General features: G+C 37.3%; 1 protein-coding gene across 6 annotated transcripts; it reads left to right on the top strand.

Moving 5' to 3' along the window:
• Positions 1–811: 811 nt before the first annotated feature.
• TTPA (alpha tocopherol transfer protein) lies at positions 812–27,963 on the top strand. Of its 6 annotated transcripts, none has more exons than XM_076005272.1 (6): positions 812–1,042; positions 7,295–7,448; positions 14,496–14,689; positions 16,510–16,620; positions 20,165–20,354; positions 24,209–24,915. In XM_076005272.1, exons 1-5 carry the CDS (start codon positions 839–841, stop codon positions 20,336–20,338), a joined length of 837 nt encoding a protein of 278 aa, XP_075861387.1. In that variant the 5' UTR covers positions 812–838; the 3' UTR covers positions 20,339–20,354; positions 24,209–24,915. The 6 variants fall into 6 exon arrangements, with proteins under 6 accessions (XP_075861387.1, XP_075861388.1, XP_075861389.1 ...); XM_076005273.1 differs by lacking the exon at positions 20,165–20,354 and adding an exon at positions 23,873–23,939; XM_076005274.1 differs by lacking the exons at positions 20,165–20,354; positions 24,209–24,915 and adding an exon at positions 27,793–27,963.

Raw genomic sequence — 27,963 nt, forward strand, 5'->3', positions numbered from 1 at the left:
TCTTAGGGAAGGTCAGTTCTAGGATAGTTTCAATAGCTAGAAATCAAGAAAAGAACAATTTAATGACCTTTCAGGTTTCCACATCATTTCCCTGTTTTATCTGCAATCCTGTAAGGGCTTCGGACTGTCCATTTGTTGACTAGACTCTCTTAAAGTTTAATGGTGCTGGAGTGTAACGGACTTAAGTTCATGGTGTTAAAAAAAAATTGAGGTAGGGGGATGCGTGCTGGTCATTTATTTGTGATGTTCCTAATAGGGCCAGGTGCCACGAACTGAGAAGTTTTCCCACACTGGGAGAAAGGGGAGGAGGAGTGAGTCTGCTAAGGTGGGCCTGTGGGATGTGCATTTTAGAAACCATTCTTGTAATACAGCTTGAGGCCGGGTCTGTTTGGAGTTTTATGGAAGGAAAAGGGAGGCGGGAGGAGGGAGGAGGAAGAAGCGCTCGGTGGCACGTCTGGCACGGAGCCATTAAGTAAACTGGTAGTGCTCAGGTTCCTTTGGATCCAAGGTTGTAAAAAGGAAGGACGTGAGGGAGGAAGGAAGAAGAAGAAGAAGAAGAAAAAAAAAATTCTAGCAGATTTTTAAAAAGCGACCCAACTAACTTTTTGACCTGGTGCACTGGGCGTTGAACGCCAGCGACTTCCCTCACCGGGAAAGGCTCCGGTTACCACCCAGAGCGACCAGAGCCGAGGTTGGCACCCGCGGGGCGCCCGCGCCGGGTGTGCGAGCCGGGCGGCGGGCGGGAGGGGGGCGTGCGCCGGCCGCCGCCTGGGAGGAGGGGCGAGGGCGGCGCGGGGCCCGCGCTGTGCCGGGCGCCCGGGCAGTGGCGGCGGCGGGCATGGCCGAGACCGGGCAGGGGCCGGCGGCGGGGCCGCAGCTCAACGCGCTGCCCGACCACTCGCCGCTGCTGCAGCCCGGCCTGACCGAGCTGCGGCGCCGGGCCCTGCAGGCGGGCGTCCCGCACGCGCCGCTGCCGCTCAGCGACGCCTTCCTGCTGCGGTTCCTGCGCGCCCGCGACTTCGACCTGGACCTGGCCTGGCGGGTAAGCGTGCCCGGTCCCTGCGCGGCCCGGCCCTCCGGAAGCCAGGGCGCGGGCAGGACCCGGGCGGGGGACCCGAGCCCGGCCGCGGACGCGCACGGACGCGCCCCGCGCCGGCGCGGCGGCTGGCGGTGTTGCGAGACGAGCCGCGCTCGCCCTGCCAGTTTCTCCGAGTCGCGAAGTCCTCGAAACCTGGAAAGAGCCGGAGCCCTGGGGGGACGGCCTGCTTAATGATTGCGAGCACTGAACTCTCGCCCTAGATCGGGCTTCCGAGCCTATACAGTTGGGGGGAAATGCCTTTGTCTCCCTGCAGGAAAGCCTGTGCGGCGAAACAGAGTAACAGCCGAGAAGCTGGAAACTCAGACTTGCCACTTGTGAGCAGATTAACGCCGGGTGGCGGGAACATGAAATTGCTGGTGACCTGAAGTTATTAACAGCAATACTTAAGTGTCGAGACAGTAAAGCAGCCCAGTGTATTTCGAGTGGTGGGGGGTCGTGGGGTTGGGAAGGGTGGGGCGATTCTTTGTGTTCCCTGGTATGTCACAGACCAGGCGCCGGAAAGACAGGAATGTGAGAGGGATGTGGCCTTGAGTTCTGTCACTTTAAGCTCATCATCCTTATCTGTTAAATAATGGTGAAAACATCTACCTCGTTGACTGGTTGCGAGGATTGAACATTAACCAGGTTAACAGAACAAGCTGTGCCCAGCACAGTGCCTGGCACGTGGGAAGCACTCAGCATTTGGACCGGACCTAGCCCCTTTCTCCAAGTGGCTTCCTCAGTGCCAGGCTGCAAGCTGGGTGGCAGGGATGGTACTAATGGTACACAATTCTAAGGTGTCTCAGTATGAGGTTTTTCTGGGTTGTTTTTGAACTAATTTTTCTTGAAAAAGTCAAGGTATGGTAATAATAATCCAGGTAACACAAAGTAGTAAAAAGTGCAAAGTAAGTTTCTAAAAGTAACTTTTCTAAAGGAAAAAAAGTTCCCTACTCCAAATCTTAGTCTGCCAGTCAGGTATCCAGAGGGCAGTTACTGTGACCTGTTTCTTATTTATCTTTGCAGACACAGTGTTCACACAAGCATGTGTGTGTGCTTTCCATTTTGCCTTTCTTGCCTGTCTTAGCAGAGGGATCAACCCATACCAGCTTGTATACATCCATCTTACTGCTTATGGGGCTGCTGTCATTATATAGGATGTATTATACTGTATTAAAGGATACAGTATTATAAATATAATATAATATATATTATATACAGGATATACTATACTGTCAATATACAGGATATATTACACTGTATTAAAATGTATCCAAGCAGTCCCCTGTTATTGGGCATAGGGCTCATTGCCAGCTGATGCCAGTGCTGCCTTTATGCTGTTCATTCCTTCATTCAATGATTATTACTTCTACAATTCCCCTAGTAGTACACGAGATGAGATGAACAAGGCGGCTGTGGTTTCTTCCATCACTGACTGGCATTTAGTATGTCTTTGTACTTCGTGCATAAATAGGAATGTATCCTTATAGGATAAATTCAACGTGTGAAATTACTGGATGAAGTGAGACGTATATTTTTCAGTGTTGAGGAATATAAAAAACTGTTCTCTAAAGGATTTGCACTGATTTTATCACTCAATTACATAATGATGCCTTTTTCTTCATATTATCACCTACCACTGTGTTATCAAACCTGATTGTGTGCAAACTTGCTAGATGAGAAAGTTTTTCATTGTTATTAAAACATGCTTTTATTTAACTATAAGTGAGATTATCTTTTATATATGTAAATTTTTAAAATTCTTTTCCATTTAACTGGAAATGGCCTGTTTTTGCCATTTGTTCATTTTTATGTTTTAGTGACTTATAAAATATCTGTATGTATCCAAGAAAATAGGCCTTTGTCCTAGCTTGTTTCCTTTCTTTTGACATTATTTATACTATTTTCTTTCTGTACAGATTTAATTTTTTTTTAAATTTTTAAGACACTTGTCACCCCAAGTAGTATGCAGTGATGTCATCGACTCACTGCAACCTTGAACTCTGGGCTCAAGCAATCATTCTGCCTCAGCCTCCCAAGTAAGCTGGGACTATAGGTAGGCATCACCACACCTGGCTAATTTTTTCTATTTGTGGTAGAGATGAGGTCTCACTCAGACTGGTCTTGAACTCTTGACCTCAAGCAATCCTTCTGCCTTAGCCTTCCAGAGTGCAAGGACTAAAATTTTTTATGTAATGAAATGTATTGATTTGATTGTTCCTTTATGGGTTCTGGGTTTTTATAAGCTCTTCTCTTTTCCAGAATGTTTTCTAGTAATTTATGGCTTCTCTTTTTTATGTTGGAGTCATTTTACGTATTGGGATTTATTTAAATGTTAGGAGAGAAATAGGGATCCAGCTTCATTCATTTTCATTATGTCAGATGGCTACGTGAATGTTCCAGCCTCATGAATAATAAACGAGTATGTACTCAGTAGCTGTTGAATATGAAGATCCAATCTCAGGTCCTATGAAGAGTGCAGTTTCAATAAGGCATTAAACATAGAAATAACTAACCATAAAAAGTATGTCATTTACTGATTTCATTTTAGCTACTTTTTAAAAAGTAATGTCTAAATAGAAAAAGAAATAAAATTTACATTCAGCCTCTGTGATTTTTTTTTTTCTGTATTCCTTCTTTTATTGAATTGTTTTCATTCCATCATTCCCTTGAGGAATTGGCTAGCAGGACTGTGTCTAAGTCCACTGGACAGAAGTCAAACTTCTGTCTGTGAACTCATTGCCTTACATTTCTGCCAACTGGAAAGGAAAGGGGAAGGGGAAGAGTGAAACTGTTTTTTCATTTTCCTCTGCAATGGTAGTTAATTAAACTCAGACTCCCTTATTTGTAATATAAAAGCCCTATAGTTTTTTTTTTTTTTTTTTTTTTTTTTTTTTTTTTTTTTTTTGAGACAGAGTCTCACTTTTGTTGTCCAGGCTAGAGTGAGTGCCCTGGCGTCAGCCTAGCTCACAGCAACCTCAAACTCCTGGGCTCAAGCGATCCTTCTGCCTCAGCCTCCCGAGTAGCTGGGACTACAGGCATGTGCCACCATGCCCGGCTAATTTTTTTTTTTATATATATATCAGTTGGCCAATTAATTTCTTTCTGTTTATAGTAGAGACGGGGTCTCGCTCTTGCTCAGGCTGGTTTTGAACTCCTGACCTTGAGCAATCCGCCCGCCTCGGCCTCCCAAGAGCTAGGATTACAGGCGTGAGCCACAGCGCCCGGCCAAAAGCCCTATAGTTTTTTGTAAAGAAAGCTTGATAAATACCTCAGTTACGATGAAATCTCTCAATATTCTAGTTTTTATATGTGAAGTTACAATGGATTAATAAGGTTTTTATAATCCTAATCGCTAATATGCTTGTGGAATGCCAGGTACTTTGGTAAATGGTGTTTACATGGATTGTCTTATTATATTCTCATTTTAGAAGAAACTGAAATATAAGGTATAAGTAATTTGTCAAAAATCATGTAGCTATTAAGTGTTGGAGCAGAGAGTTGAATTTAGGTGGAGCACAGGATTGCTCTCAAATACACTGCACTTGCCCCTTTGATTTAAAACCATGAACGTAAAAAACAACCAATGGTTAACTTCTCTGTTCTACACATTCTCATGCATCCCACAAGTGAGTAGCCGGGTTCCTTATATTTTTGTTATATGTGATAAGCTTTTTATCCTTTAATTATCTTTATAGTTTTCTCAAAGACTTTGAAGCTTTCAAAGTTCCATAGACTTTCCCTGCTAATTTCCCTCTAAATGTAGCTTCTTTTGTAAAATTTATCATATCACGTGTCAATTTCAGGTTCCAGTCTGCTCCTGATAGGTTTTGCCCTTGAACAAATGTGTAGTTTCTCAGAGCTTTATTTTTCTTGTGCATTTAATGCCTTAACAATAATAACAATAGTGTGAGGAGGAAATGAAATGATACTAGTAAACCCTGTATGTGTGGCATGAATATGGTGGTGGTTATTTTGTTTGAAAGTACGTGGAAAATGTAAGAAGAAACTTACTCTATTACAAAGAATAGTGAAACCATAATCTTTAAATATTTATTTATTTCAAATTTTTGTACAAAACAGGAACCTTCCAATACTGAATATTCGCTTTTAGCCAATTTTTTGTTGTTGTTGCTGTGGACATAGGGTGGTTTGTTTGAGAATTGCTCAGTAGCAGTTTATATAATGTATTTGTATTAATTGGACTATCAATTTATTTATCAGGGAAAAAGTAATGATCAAAGACCTAGGTTTAAATATTTCAATTTGCAAAAGTTAAGGTCAGAGGCATGACAGTGATTTGTGCATGTTTATAAAAGTCATTTTTTTCAAGTGGTTTACTCATGTATTAAATTATTCTTTCATTCAACACATGTGTCTTTTCTCCTTGGGGTCCAGCACTGTGCAGAAATGAATAAGCTGAGCACTCTGCCTCTAATACCTAAAAGATCCCTTCTAATGAAGCCACATCATTCCATAGGAAAATAAAACTGTTATTTTTAAATAGTTACTAATATGCTGTTTCCTGCATTTTACTTGAATTAGAATTAAAAAGAGTTTTAATGCTGTAATGTTTTATGTCTGAGAAAACTATCAAAAAAATAATAGGCATTTTAAAAATACTATTAACAGTTGTTCTAGTGTCCCCCAAGACAGGAGGAGGAAAAGAAATTCATCTTGTAGACTAGAATGAGTATACCAGGATCTACAATGTGCCTGTTGTTTTCACTGCAATTTAGGTCACTGATTATTTCTTTGTTGGCAAATTGACTAATTTCTTTTGCTTCTTACCTCTCTGTTGAATTTAGCCCTTAGCAATATTCTTTTTTTTTTTTTAAGTTAAGACAAGTTTGTTACAATGCAGAAATGAAAGAGAAGGAGAGAGACAGCAAGAGAAAGAGGGAGACAAAATCAGAGAGAGAAAGAGAGAGAGGGAAAGGGCAAGGGAGCAGGGAGCAGAGCAGCATGGATGAGGTTGTTCTCCCTTCCATACCCCGCAGTGCTGGGTCTTATAGTTCATCCAGTTGCTCTCTTCCCCCAGCCATTCCCAGTCATTGACGTTTTCCAAAGCTCAGAATTTCACCCTGTACTTTTTTTTTTTTTTTAATTGTTTGTCATTTCTCCTTTAGGTCATTGCTGTTTTTGTGTTTACAGTTACCATGTTAATTCCAATGACTCAAATATAAAACCTGTCATTTTCTTTTATCTGAACTGTGGTCCCATATTGCTAGGAGATCTCATATTGTCATTTCAGAAAAATTGAGAATGCTAAAAATCATAAAGAGGAAAATTAGAATATAAATTTTAATGCGGAATTTGCTATAGTATTTTCCAATATGCTGGCCATATTTGTAGTGTGTGTGTGTGTGTGTGTGTGTGTGTGTGTGTGTGTGTGTGTGTGTTGATTAACCATTTCTGGTAGTGCTTTTGGAGAAAAAGAAAATAAGATTCTTTCTAACCATATTTTGCCAACACCTAATATCCAGGTATCCTGTTCCATAGGCTCTCTTAATTCATTTGATTGATTCAAAAAGGACTAAAGGTGGTGTTTCAGTTATTTATTTCTGAATGACAATGTCACTCTAAGACTTAATGGCTTAAAACACAATTTGTTTATGAATCTCCAGTTTAGGCAGGGCTCAGTGGGTGTGGTTCATCTCTGCCTCACATGGCATCTGATGGGATCTTGGTTGAAGTCAGACTACTCAGGATGGCTGCCCAAGCTCCAGGGCCTCTCTCCACATGAACTGTTATCATTCAGTAATCTTACATAGTGTCTAGATCCCAAAAAGCAAATTCAGAAGGTACCAAGTTTCTGAAAGCCTGGCACAGTGTCACTTCTGCCTCATTCTATTGGTCAAAGCAAGGTGAAGCCTAGCTCAGATTCAAGGGGAGGGGATCAAACATACATTCCACCTTTTAATGAGAAGAACGGCATGTGTATACCAGCAGGGGAGGAATAGTTGGTGGCTGTTTTTGGAGACTATCTACCATAGGTGGCGAATGAAAATTACTCAGCTTTGAAATTATGATTAACTCCTATCACCTCAGATCCTTAATGAAGGGAACTTTTGGTTTCTACAGCTAAAAAGATACACCAGATAAAAATCCTGGCATAATAAATGCAAGGTTCATACACAATGCCAAAGCTTTGCTACTATTTTTACAAAATGCTTACCATGTGTGTTATTTGTAGACCATTTTAATTTTATTTTTCAGTTACTAAAAAACTATTATAAGTGGAGAGCAGAATGCCCAGAAATAAGTGCAGATCTACACCCTAGAAGTATTCTTGGCCTTCTGAAGGCTGGCTACCACGGAGTCCTGAGATCCAGGGACCCCACCGGCAGCAAAGTTCTTATCTACAGAATTGGTAAGTCAGACATGGCTCTTCTTTTTCTCCCCTCCCCTCCCCTTCTCTCCTCTTCTTCTTTCTTCTTACTCCATTCTCCTTTTCCTTCTTTTCCTTCTCCTCTTCTATTTTTTCTTGACTGCCACATGGAAAGCTTCAATGAGTCCATCTTTAAGAATTTAGGTTTAATTTAGATCTTGCTGTCTCTCAAATATAATAAAAACTTTGGCAGTTAGGAGAAAATTAACAGAAACCAGTGACAATCCTATTTTCATTCTTTCACACAGTCAACTGTATAAAATAAGAGAAAAGGAAAACAGAGAAGAGAAATAGTGGAAGGAGGTAAAAAAGATCAAGAAAAAGTATTTCAAAAATGCTTAGTAGGAAATACAAATAAAAGAATCCTGAGCTATGATAACATAAGCTCCATGAGATCATAGATTTTGCCTGCTCTGTTCACTGACGTCTCCCAAGCCTGGTACATGGTAGGTCCTAATTAAATATCTGTGGTGTCAGTGAATGAATGATTAGTTCAATTATGCCCCAGGCTAAGGAGCAAGGGGCTCATTCCTCCAGGAGGAGGAGGGTCCCAAGGGAAGGCAGCACCCTGGGAGTTGTTGCAGACACTGTTTCATTAGCTCTTATTTCTGTTCACTGCTTCCGCTGTTCACTATTAGGCGTCCCTTGAGTTTCTTGTAGGTTGGTGTCTTAGTCTATTTGGGCTGTTATAACAGAATGCCATAGACTGGGTGGCTTATAAAAACAGAATTTTATTTCTCACAGTTCTGGAGGCTGGGAAGTCCAAGTTCAGGTGCTGGCAGATTTGGTGTCTTGTGGAGTTTGTTTCCTGGTTCCTAGATGAAACCTTCTTATGCTAACCTCATGTGTTGGAAGGGCCAGAGATCTCTCTCAGGTTTCTTTTATCAGGACACTAATCCCATTCATGAGGGCTCTACCCTCATGACCCAGTTGCCCCCAAAGTCACCACCTCTTAATACTATGACCTTGGCAGTTAGAACTTCAGCATATGCATTTGGGGGGACACAAACATTCACACCATAGCAATTGGTGACCTTCTTAGACCTCTGTGTGATTAAAAATGTCAGATAAAGGAGAAAGAAACAGTACTCCCAGCACCTCTCATGGTCTAGTTGAAAGGTCAAAGATAACGAACATTGTAGGAGGAAAATCTTGTGAATTATAGCCTTACCGAAATTTCTACATCTTTAAAGATGAAAATACTTCCATATTTGCACTTCTTGCCTGCTTACAGCTAAGTTACCTGACTATAATAACTTAATTGCTTGCTATCTTGCCAGAAGATACTATGTTTAATTTTTAAAAGCATATCAGAAGATTGAGTAAAATGACTGTTTTTTTTTTTTGCCCTAGCTTATATATCAAATAAAATTGGATTAATCATAAAGTCATCATCTTATAAACAGACATCATAATGTCCTTTTTGTTCTTTTATTGCTCCACCAGTGTCAAAAGAACTTGAATGAGGTCCTAGCAATGAAGTGCTTGGATCTCCTTGGGGGTAGGCATACCAGACTTAGCAAAGTACTTATATTTTATTTAGCTAGTAATCTATATATTATGAAAATATATGGTGCCCAGTTACATTTGAATTGCAGATAAACAACAAATAATTTTTTTAGTATGTATGAGGCATACTTATGTTACAAAATTATATCCTGCTTGTCCGAAATTCATCTTTAATTGGGTGTTCTATATAATATCTGGCAACTCTACTCAGGGGGCTGAGAAACATAAAACTGAGGCCTGCAGCTGATTCTTTCTGCAAATGTCTTTGCTCTACAGTGCGTGGCTAGATTTTTTTTCTAGTTTGTTTATAAACTATTAATAACTGCGGCAGGTGTAGAAGTAAAAATGATACCTTGATAGTGAGAAAGCAAATGTGCTACTTTGATCATAAATACCTCAACATTGAACCAGTAGGCCTCTTTCTTGTCCAGCCTGGGTCTTTTTTTTTTTTTTGGTAAGTTAGACAAATTTATTAGAGGTTACCTACCAAGGGCACTTGGTTCTGGGCTGCAGAGGAATTTCTTTCGCAGGAGGTCCTTGCTTGCAAAATGTGCATTTGTCCACCCTGTGGTGTTGCTTTAAATCTCTTCCCAATGAGTAATGCAAAGGTTTTACATTGTGTTTTTGATTGTTCACAGGGAAACAAATCACACAGGCACACTACCATCATCATATGCTGTCACGCACCCCATGTTATGTTAATGATATTACAGTTTTTCAGTAGGTGGGGATTGGAGTGTTGCAATTAGCTAAAGGGCACTGTAGGACAGCCTAAGCAGTTCTGAAGCAGTCAGGGTTGGTCTAAGCCTCCTACTTCAAGGCAAGAAAGTGCTTAGGCACTTCTCCCATCCAATAGTTATCTTGATACTTAATCTATTTTGTAACAATTTTGCTGAACATTCCATATCCTGGGTCTTTTGTAGTGTATTAATTTCTAAGTGTATTGTTTGACTCAATGAGATTTTAAAATCAAGAGAACATATAGTTTAGTGATGGTCAGAACAGGAAGGTATGCAGCAAATCTCCTGTGTATTAGGTTAGTCTAGGATGAAAAAGAGAAACTCAGAATTTTTTTTTTTTTTTTTTTTTTTTTTTTTTTTTTTTTGAGACAAGGTTTCACTCTGTCGCCCAGGCTAGAGTGCAGTGGAGTCTTTATAGCTCACTGCAACCCCAAACTCCCAGGCTCAAGTGATCCTCCTGCCTCAGCCTCCCAAGTAGCTGCCACCATGCCCAGCTAATTTTTCTATTTTTGTAGCTATCGGGTCTTGCTCTTGCTCATGCTAGCCTCAAACTCCTGGCCTCAAGTGGTCCTCCTGCTGCAGCCTCCCAAAGTGCTAGGATTTGGGGCATGATCACGCCCAGCTTCTCGGAAGAATTTTATAAGTAAAATGAAATAAGATAATGATTTATAAATTTTCAAAATTTAATTCATTTAATGGGCGGAGCTGACAAGGAAATCTGTGGTAGAGCTTTTTGGTAGAACCATAGTCTGACCAGCTTCCCTTGATACCATCTCTGTGCAGTAAAAGCAATGATAAAATGTACAGAGCCAGCAGGGCAACCCAAGGCGAAGCTAAGTTTTAGCTTTTAGCAGCCTACATGCCAGAGGATATAATTTTATGTCTTTTGAGACCCACTACTTCACTATAGTAGCAAAAATTAAATTTAACAGTAAGTATTAAGATTTGACTATGGTTTAGTTCTTATGAATAACAGGTTCTGAGGCATGTGGCCTGGGTTACAATGTCAGCCTTGCTACATTCTAGCTGTGTGGACAGCTATGTAGCTGTAACTCCCATTTTCTCATCTGCAAAATGCACATAGTAAAAACCTATTGCATAGGGTTGCTGTGAGCATTAAATCTATGTGTCATCTGTCTACCTATTTATCTAAAATATAACAAAGAACATTACCTAGTACATAATAAGCACTCAGTAAATGTTAGGTATATGCTAGAGAAGGAATTAAAATTTTAATATTTTTTTTCTTTCTTTCTTTCTTTCTTTCTTTTTTTTTTTTGCCTCAACAGCGCTTAAAGTCTAGCCAGCACTATCCAATAGAACTTTATAAGATGATGAAACTGTTCTACATTAGCCACCAGCCACATGTGGCTATTAAGCACTTGAAATGTGGCTGTTGCAGCTAAGAAACTCAATTTCAATTTTAATTTGAATAGCCACACATGGCTAATGGCTGTCCTACTGGACAGCACAGGTTAGATAATCATGTTGGTCATCTAGGAAATTTAGGTCAGTAACTATTTTCTGATTTGCAGATTTCATTTGTTCTGCTCATATTTTTCCTCATTGTAGCATTCGGCTGAATGTCTGAAGTTAGTGTAGTAATTTTGAGTTAGTATAGTAATTTTGGGTTATCCATGTGTTATTACTTAATTCCTACCAGGAATCCAAGGCTTTTAAAAGGCAAGGGCAATCCCATTGTTCCTTCTTAGGAATACTTCTGATTATCCTTTCTCTTTCTAGATGTTCAACTTTTTCCTTACTAGTACTTGCTACCAATAAACATTTAAATCAGGTAAGGGTCAGCCATCCCAAACACCACAAAAACTCCTCAATCCCACAAAACCCTCCAGCCTCCACTCTGGCCATTTCCCCTTCCTCTTGTTCTCAGCCAAACTCCATTAGTTAGTTCCTAATCCCCCAGTTCCTCCTCAGCCCACCCTGGTCTGGTTTTATTCCCACCAGTGCTGAAATAACCTTAAGCAATCATCAGTGAATTTTAATTTTTTATTTGAGACAGAGTCTTGCTCTGTTGCCTGGGCTAGAGTGCTGTGATGTCAGCCTAGCTTACAGCAATCTCAAGCTCTTGAGCTCAAGAGATCCTTCTGCCTCAGCCTCCCAAGTAGCTGGGTCTATAGGTGCGTGCCACCATGCCCAGCTAATTTTTTCTAATTTTAGAAGAGATGGGGTCTCACTCTTGGCTAAGGCTGGTCTTGAACTCCTAAGCTCAAGCAATGCTCCCCTCTTGGCCTCACAGAGTACTAGGATTACAGGCATGAGCCACTGCACCCGGCCCATCAGTGACTTTCTTTTCACTAAATCTAATGGACACGTTTAATCCTATTTTGCTTAACCTGTCAACACAGTGGGCTACTTCCTCTTTCTGGAACTATCTTTTTCCCTTGGCTTCTCTGATGCTACATTCTGCTGGTGTTTACATCTGACTTAACTGGCTGCTCTTTCATAATCTGTTTTGTTGGCAAGCCCTCTTCTACTTACACTTTAAATTCTGAAATTCCTTAGGACATTGGCCTCAGCCTTCTCTTCTTATGCTACTTTCTTTTTTTCTTTGTTTTTTTTTTTTTGCTTTTATTTTTTTATTTTTTATTTATTTTTTTTTATTTTTTGAGACAGAGTCTTGCTTTGTTGCCCAGGTTAGGGTGAGTGCCCTGGCGTCAGCCTAGCTCACAGCAACCTCAAACTCCTGGGCTCAAGCAATCCTGCTGCCTCAGCCTCCCGAGTAGCTGGGACTACAGGCATGTGCCACCATGCCCAGCTAATTTTTTCTATATATATGTTAGTTGGCCAATTAATTGCTTTCTATTTATAGTAGAGATGGGGTCTCGCTCTTGCTCAGGCTGGTTTTGAACTCCTGACCTCGAGCAATCGGCCCGCCTCAGCCTCCCAGAGTGCTAGGATTACAGGTGTGAGCCACTGCGCCCAACCTTTTACACTATTTTCTTTTCTTCACTACAGTAGAGAAAAACATAGATCTAAGACAATATCCCTGTCACAGATTGTCCTGTAAACATGAATAACCCCCAGATTTTCAACCCCTGGGTCTCTCTGGGGACCCAGATCCATATGACGAGCTCCTAGAGCTCCTGTTCCAGCTGCATTCAATTGGGTATCTCAACAGTCACCATTTTTACATGGTCAACCTTACGATCTTTTCCACTCCAAACACTTCTATCTCAATAAATGGTACCACAATTGTATCCAGTCGCCCATGCTAGCCACTTGTGTTTTGAAAATTTACTGTTACTTAGTTATGAATCTTTTTTTTTCTTTTTCATTCATCCTGTTAGGCATTTCATGGACCTTTCAATCTGAAGACTTACAGAGGCTTCCTTTAATAAGCCTTTTGAGACCCATTCACTGTTTTTTTTTTTTTTTTATCCATTCACTATTATACTGGAAAATTTTTCTCTACTGTTACTATTCCTCTCTCCTCTGTTCCCTATTCTCTGTCATTGCCTGCTAGAACTCCTGTTAGTTGGATGTAGAAACTTCTAGATTTAGCTGCAGATGACTCTTAACTCTTTATTCATATATATCAACTCTTGGCTTTTTTTGTGCCAAGTTTGAGAGAGTCCCTCAACTTGATCTTCCAACTTGATCTTCCCTGTTCACTTATTGGCTGTGTCTTTTCCATCATTTGTCCTATCAACTGAGTTTTTTTTTTAATTATCTTTTTATTTCCAAGATCTCAACTGATTTCTTTTTAAATAGCCTGTTCTTACAATAATAGCCTACACTATCCTTTTTCCCTTTTCTGAGATTATTGTTTCTTAAAAAAATTTTTTTTTTTGAGATGAGAGTTGGGGGAGTGGGAGGTTGTCTCATTATGTTGCCTAGGCTGTACTCAAACTCCTGGGCTAGAGCAATCCTCCTGCCCAAGTAGCTGGGATTACAGGTGTGCACCACGGAGCCCAGTTTCTATTATGCTTCTTTTATTTATGTCTTCTGCTTTCGTAATTGTTTGCTTGAGTTTTGATGTCTTTGTCTATTGAGTTTGGTTCTTCTGTTGTGTGTGTGCACACACAAGTGAGTGTATTTAATATTCTAATTTTTAATGAATGGATTTTCTTTTTAAGATTACCTACTTAACCTGCTTGCCTGTCCATTACCATAATTTCTGTATGCTATGGCCTGTCCCAGGGATGCAGGGGAGGGGTGAGATGTGTGGACTAGATTGTCAGTAATTCCTTTCTTAGCCTAGGTACTCCCTGTTTTCCTTGGGTGTGGACAGCTAACTAGGTCCTTCCCTGGCTCTTCTTTCCCAAGCCCACATTTACTGATCTAACCTGTAGGGACATGACTCTGCCATGTGTTTCTTATAGTCAGAGGATCAACCTGTCTGTCTGCTACTCAGGCATTTTGCTTAGCAAGCTCTTTGGTTACTATGGGGCCCTAATTGCTCCTCATAATCCAGGCCTTCACTTTTCCCATTTCCAACATCTCTGAACTTGGAGCATACCCAGTGGCATTCTCATCTTTAGCCATAGCCCTCTCCTGTATGTGAGGTGGTGATTTCATTTTGCAATAACATTCAGCCTGCATCTCTTCTTGTTTCCCCCACACTCTTAAAAATCTGTTCTCTGCTAGGGATTTGAGGAGGGAGGGAAAAGCAGACCCATGTTCTTGGACCCCAATTTGATCTATTATTCAATTCATGATCTTTTTATTTCCACTGATCCTCTAAAAAGAATTCATTTCCTTTTAAATCTTTCTGAGTCTTTACACAATGCTGAGATATGATATGCTTTATTTTTTTTAGCACACTGGGACCCAAAAGTTTTTACAGCTTACGATGTATTTCGTGTAAGTCTAATCACATCCGAGCTTATTGTACAGGAGGTAGAAACTCAACGGAATGGAATCAAGGCTATCTTTGATATGGAAGGTTGGCAGTTTTCCCATGCCTTTCAAATTACCCCATCTGTAGCCAAGAAGATTGCTACAGTACTTACAGTAAGTGTATATTTTTACCTGTTAGGTATAATATTAAATACTTCCAAAATAGTTTTAAATTTTGTTATATGTTAGACAAAAAGACATGATAGTACATTTATTAGAAACATAAATAAAATTTTAGAAATGATACATAGAATTCAGTAATGCTTAAAGGAAATAAAGTGTTATTAATTTATAAAATCAAAAATGTTGCAACAAACTGCAAAAATATATTCAAAACTAGTAATCACAGAATTTAAACATTTTAAGAATATGTGATGACTTAATCTTCCTATCATTAAAATTTTTTTCCCTAAAATATTGACTCAAAAATATTTATAGCAATGATACAATAAAATGTCACATAAGTCTTGGTAGGTATATATTGATATATACTTGGTATATATCAATATATATATTGATATATATGATATATATCATGTATATCATATATCAATATATACCTACCAAGTATATATCATATATATCGATATATATATCTGTATATATATATATACAGATATATATATCGATATATATATGATATATACTTGGTAGGTATATATTGACATATATAAAAGCTATATATTGATATAGCTTTTTTTTAGAAATCAAAAGGTTTTTAAAATGGTCATCATCTTTGATCCAGCAATTCTACTTCTGGGAACCTAGCTAAGGAATAATCTTAAATATAATAAAGACTTTGCATATAATAATCATAGCTTACTATGTGCCAGGTATTTTGCTAAGTATTTCAAGTGCATTACCTCTTAATGTCCACACTGAGCTATTACATATGACTATTGTTTTTCTCATTTTAAAAATTAATAAACTGTGTCAGAGAAGTGACATAGCAATGCCCAGACACAGTTTGTCGGCAGTGAAGTGAGGATTACAGTCTAGGTCATCTGAATGTAAAAGTTGTGCTTATAACCACCACTCCTTTTAAATGTAAAAGATAGTTACTGCAGTATCACTTTTAGTAGAAGAAAATGAGAAACAACTTATTTGTCCAGAAATAGCAAAATGGTTCCTTAAATTATGGTATATCCATTTGATGGATTACTGCAACAATATTAAAACATGATGTTTATAAAAGCTGTTATATCAATGGAACAAAACAGGATGCAAATTATTTAGACAGCATATTTGTAATTATGTTTAAAATAAAATTATGCATAGAAGGGACCTGGAAGAAAAGCTCCAAATTAACAATATATCTCTAAAAGCTATGCATAGAAAAATAAAATAGAACTTCACATAAAATAACCTTGGAAGGTTATTTTGGAAAGAAAAGTCTTTGTATTAACAACTTTGGGTTAGGGAAATTATTTTTTTTTCTTTTAACACTTAGCTTTTTAAACTTTCTAAATAAGCCTATATTACTTTTATGTTTAAGATGTATACCGATGTGAAAAGTTTAAAAGTTTGTGTTTATTGTACTATTCTTTCAATTTTTATGCAAGTTTGATTTTTTTCTCAAAATAAAAATTTTAGGGAAAAAAGTTAAATATAGATGTTCAAATTACTCATTGGTCCCTAAAAAAATTACATGGAATTAGGAATAAAATTTTCTGGTGAAAGTATGCATGTATTAATATTCCTTAAAATAGTTTGCCTAAGCTATAAGAATTTTTTTTCTTTTAGAGATCTTAATCTAGTGACAGTGAACTGTAAACCAGGCTTTTAAGTTGATGGGATGGATAATTATGAAAGTAAAATTACACTTTAGGTGTTACTGTAAGTTTAGCAAGTGTTCAAAGAGGAGACTTGTCATTAGGAATAGGATTGTAATATTTATTTGTTTTGTTATTAAGATTTTTCTTTATTTTCAAAAGGATTCCTTTCCATTGAAAGTTCGTGGCATCCATTTGATAAATGAACCAGTAATTTTCCATGCTGTCTTTTCCATGATTAAACCATTCCTGACTGAAAAAATTAAAAATCGGGTGAGTAAAACATACTCAATTCCCAGCTCCTCTACACTAAACCTTCCAACCCTTTTTCATTTAAACATTGCTTTATCATACTCACCCATACCATGAGTATAATATTTTGAATATTTATCTAAGAAGCCAACTACTTTTATAAACTAAAATTTATTTTTAATGTTTTTTTTTTTGGAGACAGAGTCTCACTTTGTTGCCCAGGCTAGATAGAGTGAGTGCTGTGGCGTCAGCCTCGCTCACAGCAGTCTCAATCTCCTGGGCTCAAGCGATCCTACTTGCCTCAGCCTCCCGAGTAGCTGGGACTACAGGCATGTGCCACCATGCCTGGCTAATAATTTCTTCCATATATATTTTTAGTTGGTCAATTAATTTCTTTCTATTTTTAGTAGAGAGGGGGGTCTCGCTCAGGCTGGTTTCGAACTCCCGACCTTGAGCAATCCACCCGCCTTGGCCTCCCAGAGTGCTAAGATTACAGGCGTGAGCCACCGCGCCTGGCCTTATTTTTAATTTTGAAAAAACAAGGATATTGGTTAGAAGGTTGAGGGATATCTGGGCGTCTCATACATTGCTAGTTGACATGCAAAATGGTGTATTTCCTATAGAGGGCAGTGTGGCTACAGTTATCAAAATCACAGCTTTAGTACTTCAGGGCATCTTTCCTACAGATACATACCTGCACATAAACAAAGTTACATATATGAGAGGATTCATTGCAGCAAAATATTGGAAACCAGCAAGTGTTCATCATTAGGGGACTGGTTAAACTGGTTAAACTATGATACATCCAAACATTGGAATGCAACAAAATTTTCAGGATGTTTTGTAAAGAGAAATAAGTGAAATGCCAAATGGTGTTTATGATGTGCCACTTTTTGTATAAAAAAGGGGGAGAAATCAGAATATTTATATTTTCATAAAAATTATATTAAAAGTATATACCAAAAATAATATAAAATAAGTGGTTACCTTTAGGGAACAGAAGTACAAGGATGGAGTGGAGAAGAAGAGAATAGGGCTGGGAACAAGACATTTAACTGTGTATCTTGTTTTGATTTCTAAGTATGTGAATATGTTATTTATGCAAATAAAAATAAATACTCTTCTTAAACAGTGAAGTGTAATTAAACAATTTCAGTGCAACTGAAAACCACAGTAACTGAGGTATATGATTTCATGCCAGGCTTATTAAAGCCCAGAAATTTGATGTTTTTTTAATCTATCCTGTGGAGCCTTATCTCAGGTGAATATCTAATATCTCTTACAATTTTTGAAAGGTTGAAAATGGAGTCTGAGTTCTTATGAATGGCAACCATTCTTCTACACTAATCTGTAGAAGAGAATTTTTAGAGCATTTATTTAGACAAACATTGGCATCATCTAATACCTTGAACACAAAACAATTTCTAAAGGCTTTGACAATTTAAATCTAAAAAATTATTTAAATATAATGAGTGGTATGTGAATTATAATAGCATATTTAGAATTTTAGAAACTATATTCTTTAATATAAAGAGAATGTATCTTGTATCTAGTCAGAAAATTATGACCCTAGAGCTTCTTTAGAAGTTATCCAGTGTGGCCGGGCATGGTGGCTCACACCTGTAATTCTAGCACTCTGGGAAGCACTTGTTTGAGCTCAGGAGTTCGAGACCAGCCTGAGCAAGAGCGAGAGTCTGTCTCTACTAAAACCAGAAAGAAATTAGCTGGACAACTAAAAATATATATTAAAAAAAATTAGCTGGGCATGGTGGCACATGCCTGTAGTCCCAGCTACTCAGGAGGCTGAGGCAGAAGGATCGTTTGAGCCCAGGAGTTTGAGGTTGCTGTGAGGTAACCTGAGACCACGGCACTCTAGCCTAGGCAACAGAGTGAGACTCTGTTTCACACACAAAAAGGAAGTTATCCAATGAGTATGTCTATATGTCTTCAAGAAAAACTACCCCTAAATTATCTGCTTTAGTGAAGATGGCCACTTCTTATTCTAGTACTTTTATAAAAGTCAATTTTTGGGTCATTTTTTTTTTTATTCTTCATTGTAGCTTGATAATAGTTGGCCAACCCCTGTTTAACTCTTAAAGATCTAAAAATAAGTGTTTATATTTGGGGTTATATTTTGGATAAATAAAAACAAAAACAAGACTAAACTGAACATAATAAACAGGAGAATATGGACAAAATAGAAAAATAAAAAGGTTAGAAGTAGGTGAAGCATTTCTGAGTGAAAGTTAGTTGACATCAAACAGACTTACCAAAATAGGGGGAATTAACCCCAATCCAGCCACTTTTTTCCTTTTCAATTTTTTAGCAATACCCTATAAATTTTCTCATTTTGCTCCTTCCTAAGGAGATAGAATTTCTTCTCAAGTAACTGATAATATTTTAATTATTTAATTATTTTAGAAAAAATTAAGGATTGGGATTGTGAGGTTCCTGAGTATAGGTTACTCTTTCCATTCATCAATCCTAATATCTCACACATATTAGGTATTTATTAAATGATTATTTAATACATAGATGAACATTTTACCCTAGTGAATGCAAAAGGTTATGTATTTATTTATTTTAGCAAAATGTGTTTTTGGTTTAAGTTCCTACAGTTTTATCTTAATTTCAGGGCATTCTATGATCAATTTTTATGGTTAAAATATTTATTTATTTATTTATTTATTTATTTTGAGACAGAGTCTCGCTTTGTTGCCCGGGCTAGAGTGAGTGCCGTGGCGTCAGCCTAGCTCACAGCAACCTCAAACTCCTGGGCTCCAGTGATCCTTCTGCCTCAGCCTCCCGGGTAGCTGGGACTACAGGCATGTGCCACCATGCCCGGCTAATTTTATATATATATATCAGTTGGCCAATTAATTTCTTTCTATTTATAGTAGAGACGGGGTCTCGCTCAGGCTGGTTTTGAACTCCTGACCTTGAGCAATCCGCCCGCCTCGGCCTCCCAAGAGCTAGGATTACAGGCGTGAGCCACAGCGCCCGGCCCAAAATATTTAAAATTTAAGGTTCTCAACCATCATAATTACCTTTTAATTTCGTACTAGCCAAGAGTATCCATGATCTGTACCACATAAATTATTTCTCATATACCTGGTTGTATGCTTAGATATATGCTTCTATTTAATATGAATTTAATAATAGGTAGTACATTTTCATCATCTATAGAATAGTCCCAGGATATTAGTTGGGTAAGAATCACCTGCACATCAGGGAATAGATTTTATAAAATAATTTTATTTAGTGTTTAAAAATCTATTTTTGACAGAGGAAAAGAATAGTTTTATAAATTTTATGCAGTTATAAGAATGCAAATATAAGAAAATAGTAAGATTCTTAGATTAACAGCAATACAATCTGAAGCAAGTAGGTAAAAAACAATCTATAAGTAAAATTCTTAGATTTTTAAGCAGAGGAATAAAGGGTTTAGTATCTATACCTACTATCCTAGAGTCCCTTGTTTTATGAAGTTGATTTTCCATTGGAAATGCATCTAATATAGTGAGAGGTAGAGGGCATACTATCTAAAATGTTTTGGCTATTTCAGATTCATATGCATGGGGACAATTACAAACAAAGCTTACTTCAGCACTTCCCAGACATTCTTCCTCTGGAATATGGTGGTGAAGAATTCTCCATGGAGGACGTTTGTCAGGAGTGGACAAATTTTATAATGAAGTCTGAAGATTATCTCAGTGGCATTTCTGAGACCATTCAGTGAGAAGAAGTTATTTCATGTAAATAGCTTTCTAATTAAAAATACATGAATGAGAGATCCTACCTGGTTATATAAATGAAAGAAAAAAAAGCAAATATTTTAAACTAATAAATTCTTGTCTGATCTTTAAAAATATAAAAATCTGCTGACATGAGCAACATGGGTATTTGGGAAGCTTTTTTACTTTTTAATTATTTTTTCTGATTTTTGCACTTGAAGAAATAACATGAAAGTTATTTCTGAAGTAGCTGTTATTGTGCATCTTTGTTTCTAGGAAGTTTCATTTTAAACAAGTTCTCTAATTACTCTGGTATAGTAACAAATTTAAAAATAGTAACTTAAAAGATGTATCAGCACAAATCAACTGATTATAAAAAACCATATCACTCATTTTGGGGGGGTCAGATTAGATTATAATTCAGATTAAAATGTGAATACAGCTTTACAGTTATTTCTGCAGGCTAGCAAGGCAGTTCATCTCAGGGAAATGCTATTTTAGCACATTTGCACAATACAAACTTTTTTTTTATTTCAGCATATTATGGGGGTACAAATTTTAAGGTTTCAAAAAATGCCCTTTCTCCCCTCCCCCCAAATACAAACTTTTTATTATTGAAGAGTCTATATGCCATACTATAGATATTCATCTATAGGCCTCTACGAAATTATTCATGTTGATATAATTGATTAACAAAAATAATTCAGAAAATATATCAGGCACAGTTGATGGCTTCTCAGCTCTGTTTTGCATTTTTAAACAAATCAAGAATGTAATTTTGACTTTTGTTTATGGTTATTCTTATGACTACACAGAGATTTACAGATGGAATAATATTTAGTTGTCTTATACATGGACTATTTTTAGTTAAACAATAATACAACTACACAAAGGAAAGAAAATGTTTACATTTTTAAAATTATTGTTAATTATATCTGGTATTTTTCAGATTATGCATGGAATAATTTGAGTTTTACTATTATATCAGAAGATTCCAAACAAATCCCATAATTTGTACTAACTTAAAAAAATTAGTAGTTAAAACTTGCTGTTTGTTCTGTAGTTTATGTCAAAGAGTATTTCATTTATTGAGAAAGATATAATCTCAGTCTTCACATAGCTTTCAATTATGACATAATTTTTATACTTAGCAGTTTATAATTTCTTAATTTTCTTTTAAACTTGGAAATGAAAGTATGTGGGGTATAAAACTTGTTGAACTTTTGTTCAGCTAGTTGGGTTTCAATATTAATCACATATAGTAATAGTATCTTTGTGCAAGGATATGTGAAGGGTATTTTTCTTTATAAGAAAATTAGTTTAATCAGGTGAGCTGATACTTATGATTCTCTGTACATGTATTATAACAAAATTGAGAGTAATTGTGGATGTTCTTTAGAGAACGTGTTTGATTTTGATTTAGCATTGGGAAGCTAACTTAACAACATTACAATTTTATTTTAATTTTTTTTAATAAAAAATATTTTTATATTTTTATATCTCTCACAGAGTATGAGACAGGGTCACACTCTGTCACCCAGGCTGGAGTGCAGGGGTGCAATCATAGCTCACTGTAACCTCAAATTCCTGGGCTCAAGCAATCCTTCTGCCTCAGCCTCCCAAGTACCTGGGACTACAGGCATGTGCCACCATGCTCAGCTAATTTTTAAAATTATTTTGTAGAGACAGGGTATCACTATGTTGCCCAGACCAATGGCCTCAAGTGATCCTCCCACCTCTGCCTCCCAAAGTGGTGGGATTACAGGTGTGAGCCACTGCAGCTGGCAACGTTATAATTTTTAGAACAAAATTAGATCCTACCTATTTTCTAAAAAATTTTTTAAAGTCTTTTGTATAAAATCACACAATTTAAAATTGTATAATTAAAAATAATAACAACAAAACCAAAACCCATTTAAAAAGAACAAACAGTAATAATGACAAAAACATCTTGCTTATCTAACTTTTGTTCCTAGAAGATTTATATCACAAGTTCTATTTCATTTACATTTGGCTATGTAAACACTTTCTTACAACCTTTCTTATGAAGGAATGTTTGGTTTAGCACCTGAACAAAGGATAACATTTTAAAATGTTGTTTCAATGTGATTGGTTGGTGAAGGGATTCATAGTAAATAGACTTAAAATAAATCAGTAATAATATAGGTACATTTTATGATGGAACTTTGAATTTTTATAAAATGAAGCAATTAATTGAAAAATGTTAAAGGAACAATGGGAAATAGGCAGGCGATTTTTATAAGGTGTCAAGATAAATAACTGCTCAATTGTCTGTATTACTTGACTGTGATTGTATCCGAAGTGCCTTCTAGAATGTTGTCTCTATTATATGCTCATTGTGTTACTGAACTGCACAGTAATTTATTTGTTTTAATATTGCTCAAAAGAAAATAAACACCTTTCACATAAATCATAGTATGCACATATTTTTTTCATTTTTAAATATAAATAATAGGCATTCTTTTTCAAAAACTGATTTTCCTTTAAGAAAAAACTAAAGAAAAAACTGTCCATTAGACATGTCAGTTTTTTCTTTTTTCTTTTTTTTTTTTTTTTTGAGACAGAGTCTCACTTTGTTGCTCAGGCTAGAGTGAGTGCTAGAGTGAATGTCTTTTGCTGTACATAGAAGGGACTGCAAACTAATTTCATAAAGCTAAGCCCTACATACTTAAGAAGTTAAAACTTCTAAGTGAAAAAAGCCATAGTTCACCACTTAATCAGTAATTTGGTTTTCTTTAATCGACTTTATTTTTTAGAGCAGTTTTAGGTTCACAGGAACATTGAGAACAAGGTACAAGATAAGATAATTTAGTCTTGAAGTTATCTGCTATTAGCCTCGCTCATAATTTTATTTGTCAAACTAGATTTTCTTACAGAAATAGCATTGAAGTCCTGTTGCAAATATTATCTTTGGCACTCACCTAAATTAAAACTATAGATCGAAAAACAGGTCGAACACACAAACAAAAACCCAGCCAATTAGTGATATGGGTGTTGTCTGAAACACTCCTAACCGGCCTTTTATGTGTTGAATTTTGCCATACTTAGATGCTGGGGAGGAACTATGAGTTACAAAGATGGAACTAGAAATGAGAGCAATAAAATTAGGATTAGCAGCAATAAAATTAGTGCTAACCCACTAATTTTCTGGTTAGCAAGGACATACACCATCCTACGCCCACTCCCATACCTAACACTTAACTGACTGCATTCAACTTCTCTATCCAAGTCAATCATATTAATCAGTTACATACCTATTTTTGATAACACTGTGCATTGAATTAAGTACTATAGTGAATTGCAAAATTAGCCAGATGGTACCTAGGACAGAGAAAAAATATATCCTAAATAGCTATTAATAAAGTACAATATATTTTAAAGGTCATTAGAGTGATTCCAATAAAGTACTTTGAGAGTTTAACAAAAGGAAAGATAATTTCCATCTAAGATATTGAGGCTGTGTTCTTAAAGGAGGTAGTATTTGAAGCAGAGCCTTTAAGGAGAATTAACTTTTATAGGTAGCAATGAAAACTGAGGAAAAGAAGGATATTCCAAGAAAAGAAAGCATGAGGAAAGACAGATGAGGTGAGTAAGGCATGTCTGAGAAATAGTAAACAGCCCTATATTTTTGTTATTTTGTTGTAACATCTTTTTTGTTTTTGATTTTACTTATTTGGGTTTTCTCTCATGTTTCTTACTCTACTGGTTTGTCGACTTTACCTTTGCAAAAAACCAACTTGTTTTGTTGATCTTTTGTATTGTTTTGTTTACTCTATTTCATTTGTTTCTGTTCTGATCTTTATTATTTCTTTCTTTCCATTAATTTTGGGTTTGCTTTGTTCTTGCTTTTCTAGTTCCTTGTGATGCTCTATTAGGTCGTTTACGTGAGATCTAAAAGGACAGATAGACCCTAATACGATGATAGGAGAGGATTTCAACACCCTACTCTTACCATTGAACAGATAATGCAGAAAGAAAAACAGCAAAGAAACACTGGATTTAAAAACTGCACTACAGACCAAATGGACCTAACAGACATTTACAGAACATTTCATTCAGCAGCTGCAGAATATGTTCTTCTCATTAGCACATGGAACATTCTCCACGATAGATCACATGTTAGGATACAAAACAAGTCTCCACAAATTTTGAAACACTGAAGTCATATGAAGTATCTTTTCTGAGCTTGATGAAACAAAACTAGAAACCAATAACAAGAGGAACTTTGGAAACTGTACAAATAAATGGAAATTAAACAACATGCTCCTGAATGACCAATGGGTCAATGAAGAAATTAAGAAGAAAATTAAAAAATTTATTGAAACACATGAAAATAGAAAAACGTACCAAGATGCATGGGATATAGAAAAAAAAGTACTAAGAGGGAAGTTTATAAGCAATAAACACTTGATCAAAAAGCCCTATATTTTTGGAGAGAGGGGATGGGTATGGGAGAGTGGGCCATTTGCCTAGAAAGATCCATGTGAATCCAATTATGAAAGGTCTTGAATGTCAGCTGAATGGCTCTAAAATATATGAATTACCTATTTTGTGCCAGGTACTATATTAGATTTATTAGATTTACATATACTGCATCATTTAATCTTTGGAAGAAAAAGAGGAAAGTGGCATTAGGCCCATTTGTACATCCTTTGCTCAGAATCACAGAGCTGGTAAGACAGAATCAGACCGAACTTGGCTGGCTGAACTATACACACTTCATGACACCACAGTGCTCCTATTAGACCTAATTCTGCAGGCCATGGGGATCAACGGCCATCAGATTCTATCAGAACTACCTGGAAATGTCAGACCCTGATCTATCTCTGAAACTTATCATCCTCATCCAATCTCCTGCAATAGCCTCTTCTTGGACTACAAGTTTTCCACTGTTCCTCCCTTTACTCACCCCTTCTATGTTGCCAGATTTATGTTTCTACAAGATTTAATTCTCCGACCTTCAGGAGATATCACTGTGTGCAGAGTAAACTGCTAATTGGCACCCAAGGCGCTTCACACCCAGGCCCAACCTGTTTTTCCATCCTCATGTTGCAGGACTCCTGACACTGCCTATACTTCAGGCACACCCACCTTCTCACCACTGTGAAGATATCACGCCTTCCATACAAGTCATATCAGAATTGGTAGCAAGGGGTAGAGGGGTGAGGTGGAAGAAAGGAGAGGTGTATTTTGTACTCTGAATCTTTGCTCTTTTTGTTTCCCCTGCTCAATGCCTTTTCTCTGCTTACTTTCAAAGTCCTGCCCATTTGTCCCCTTTGTAGAGCCTTCTCCAACCCCAGCCCCCCCACCCTCCAGTAAGAATTCTTTGCTTCCATTTGTGTTGCCCTGTTTGAATTTATAGCTGCTTACCTGCCTGTCTCCCTGACAGAAAGTGCTCTTACATGCAGGTACCCTTTTTCATCTCTGAGGTATGCCTGTATTTAGTAAACCATGCTATAAACAGATGGACTGTCATCCAGGCTTTGTTATTCCCTTTCTAGAGCACAGGCAGAGTAGATTTAGCCTAATCCTTAAAGGTTCTAGGATTTTTGGAACTGTAAATGAGCACTGGCATCAACTTAAAGTCATCAGCTGCACTAGCCCCTAACAAGAGAATCAGCCTGTCCTTTGAAGCTTCAAAACCAAGCATTGACTTCCCTGTAGCTATGAAAGTCCTAGATGGCATTGTCCTATGGAAGAAACCTCTTTTGACTCCACTGAAAATCTGTGGTGTAGCAACCTTTATCAATGATATTAGCTAGATCTTCTGGATAACTTGCTATAGCTTCTATATCAGCACTTACTGCTTCACTTTGCACTTTTATGTTTTAAGGATGGTATATTTCCTTAAACCTCATGAACAAATTTGTGCTAGCTTCTAACTTCTTCTGTAACTTCCTCACCTCTTTAAGCCTTCACAGAATTGACAAGAGTTAGGTTCTTTCTCTGGATTAGGCTTTGGCTTAAGAGAATGTTGTGTCTGGTTTAATCTTTATCCAGAACACTGATACTTTCTCCATGTCAGCAAGAAGGCTGCTTTTCTTTCTTATCATTTGTGTGTTCACGGGAGTAGCACTTTTAATTTCCTTCAAGAATTTTTTCTTCAATGGCAGCTTCTAAAAAAAAAAAGAATTTTTCCTTTGCATTCCCAACTTGGCTAATTGTCATAGAGGCCTCACTGTTGGCCCACCTCAGTAATAATTTCTAATGTTAAAGTTAGAAATGTGTGACTTTTTCTTTCACTTGAGCACTTAGAAGCCACTGTAGGGTTATTAATTGGCCTCATTTCAATATTGTTGTGTGTCAGGGAATAGGAATGCCTGAGGTACGGGTGAGAGAGGGGGGGATGACAGGTTAGTGGAGCATTTCGGAACACATACATTTATGGATTAAGTTTGCCATCTTATATGAATGCCGTTTGTGCTGCCCCTTAACACTTACTGCAGTAACATTTGATTGTAGATCACCATAACAGATATAATAATAATAATAAAATAGGCCAAGCATGGTGGTTCATGCCTGTAATCCTAGCACTCTGAGAGGCTGAGGTGGGAGGACAGTTTGAACTTAGGAATTCGAGACTAGCCTGAATAAGAGTGAGACCTCATCTCTACAAAAAATAGAAAACTTAGAAAACTTAACTGGGTGTGGTGGCACATGCCTGCAGTCCTAGCTACCCTGGAGGCCGAGGCAGGAGGATCCCTTGAGCCCAGAAGTTTGAGGTTACAGTGAGCTGTGATGACATCACTGCACTCAACCCAGGGCGACAGAGTGAGATTCTGTCTCAAATAATAATAATTATAAAGATTATGATAAAATAGTTTGAATTATTGTGATGACACCACTGCACTCTACCCAGGATGATGGAGCGAGACTCTGTCTCAAATAATAATAATTATTACTATGATAAAATAGTTTGAATTATTGCAAGAATTACCAAAACATGACACAAAGACATGAAGTGAACACATACTGTTGGAAATATGGCGTCAATAGACACGTTCAACACAGAGTTGCCACAAATCTTCAATTTGTAAAAAAACCACAGTATCTGCGAAGTGCAGTACAACAAAATGTAATAAAATAGGGTATGCCTATAGATGGTTCAGCTGTTTCTCCAAGAACTGAGCCAGTAAGCAGTGCTAATTCTGCGGACTATTTCACTGAACATTGATCAATACCCCACAAATATTAATCTCATCCCTAAGAGTATTCTTAGACAAATGATTTTTATCTTGAACAGAGGGAATTGACAAGGCCAAAGAGACTTTTTTTTGCCTGAACCTGTTGACAAGGCCAGACACTAACTCTCCAACTTCTACCTCTTTATGATTGATTAGCTAAGAATAGATATATTTGTCATGATCAATTGAGTAAGATTAGAACTGTTTGTTCCTACGAAACTTGATAACTATAGAGAAGATCATTTCCTTTTCAGATACTGAGACTTCTCCTACTTGCAAAACAGCCCCTTTTGTAAATCTCCAATTTGTCACGTTTACACCTTTCTTTGAAAGACTAAGGCAAAACCGCCCTGCTGAGACACCCTGATCTTCAGATCTCCGGTGCTGCCCCTGTTGCAATAGCAAGAATAAAACCAATCTCTTTA

This window comes from Microcebus murinus, chromosome 7 (genome assembly GCF_040939455.1).
Source record: "Microcebus murinus isolate Inina chromosome 7, M.murinus_Inina_mat1.0, whole genome shotgun sequence".
NCBI lineage: Eukaryota > Metazoa > Chordata > Mammalia > Primates > Cheirogaleidae > Microcebus > Microcebus murinus.

Coding starts and splice junctions, on each gene's coding strand:
- TTPA (XM_076005272.1), top strand. CDS start 839: ATGGCCGAGACCGGGCAGGGGCCGGCGGCGGGGCCGCAGCTCAACGCG. Junction 1,043..7,294: donor ACCTGGACCTGGCCTGGCGG/GTAAGCGTGCCC, acceptor TTTATTTTTCAG/TTACTAAAAAACTATTATAA. Junction 7,449..14,495: donor AGTTCTTATCTACAGAATTG/GTAAGTCAGACA, acceptor TATTTTTTTTAG/CACACTGGGACCCAAAAGTT.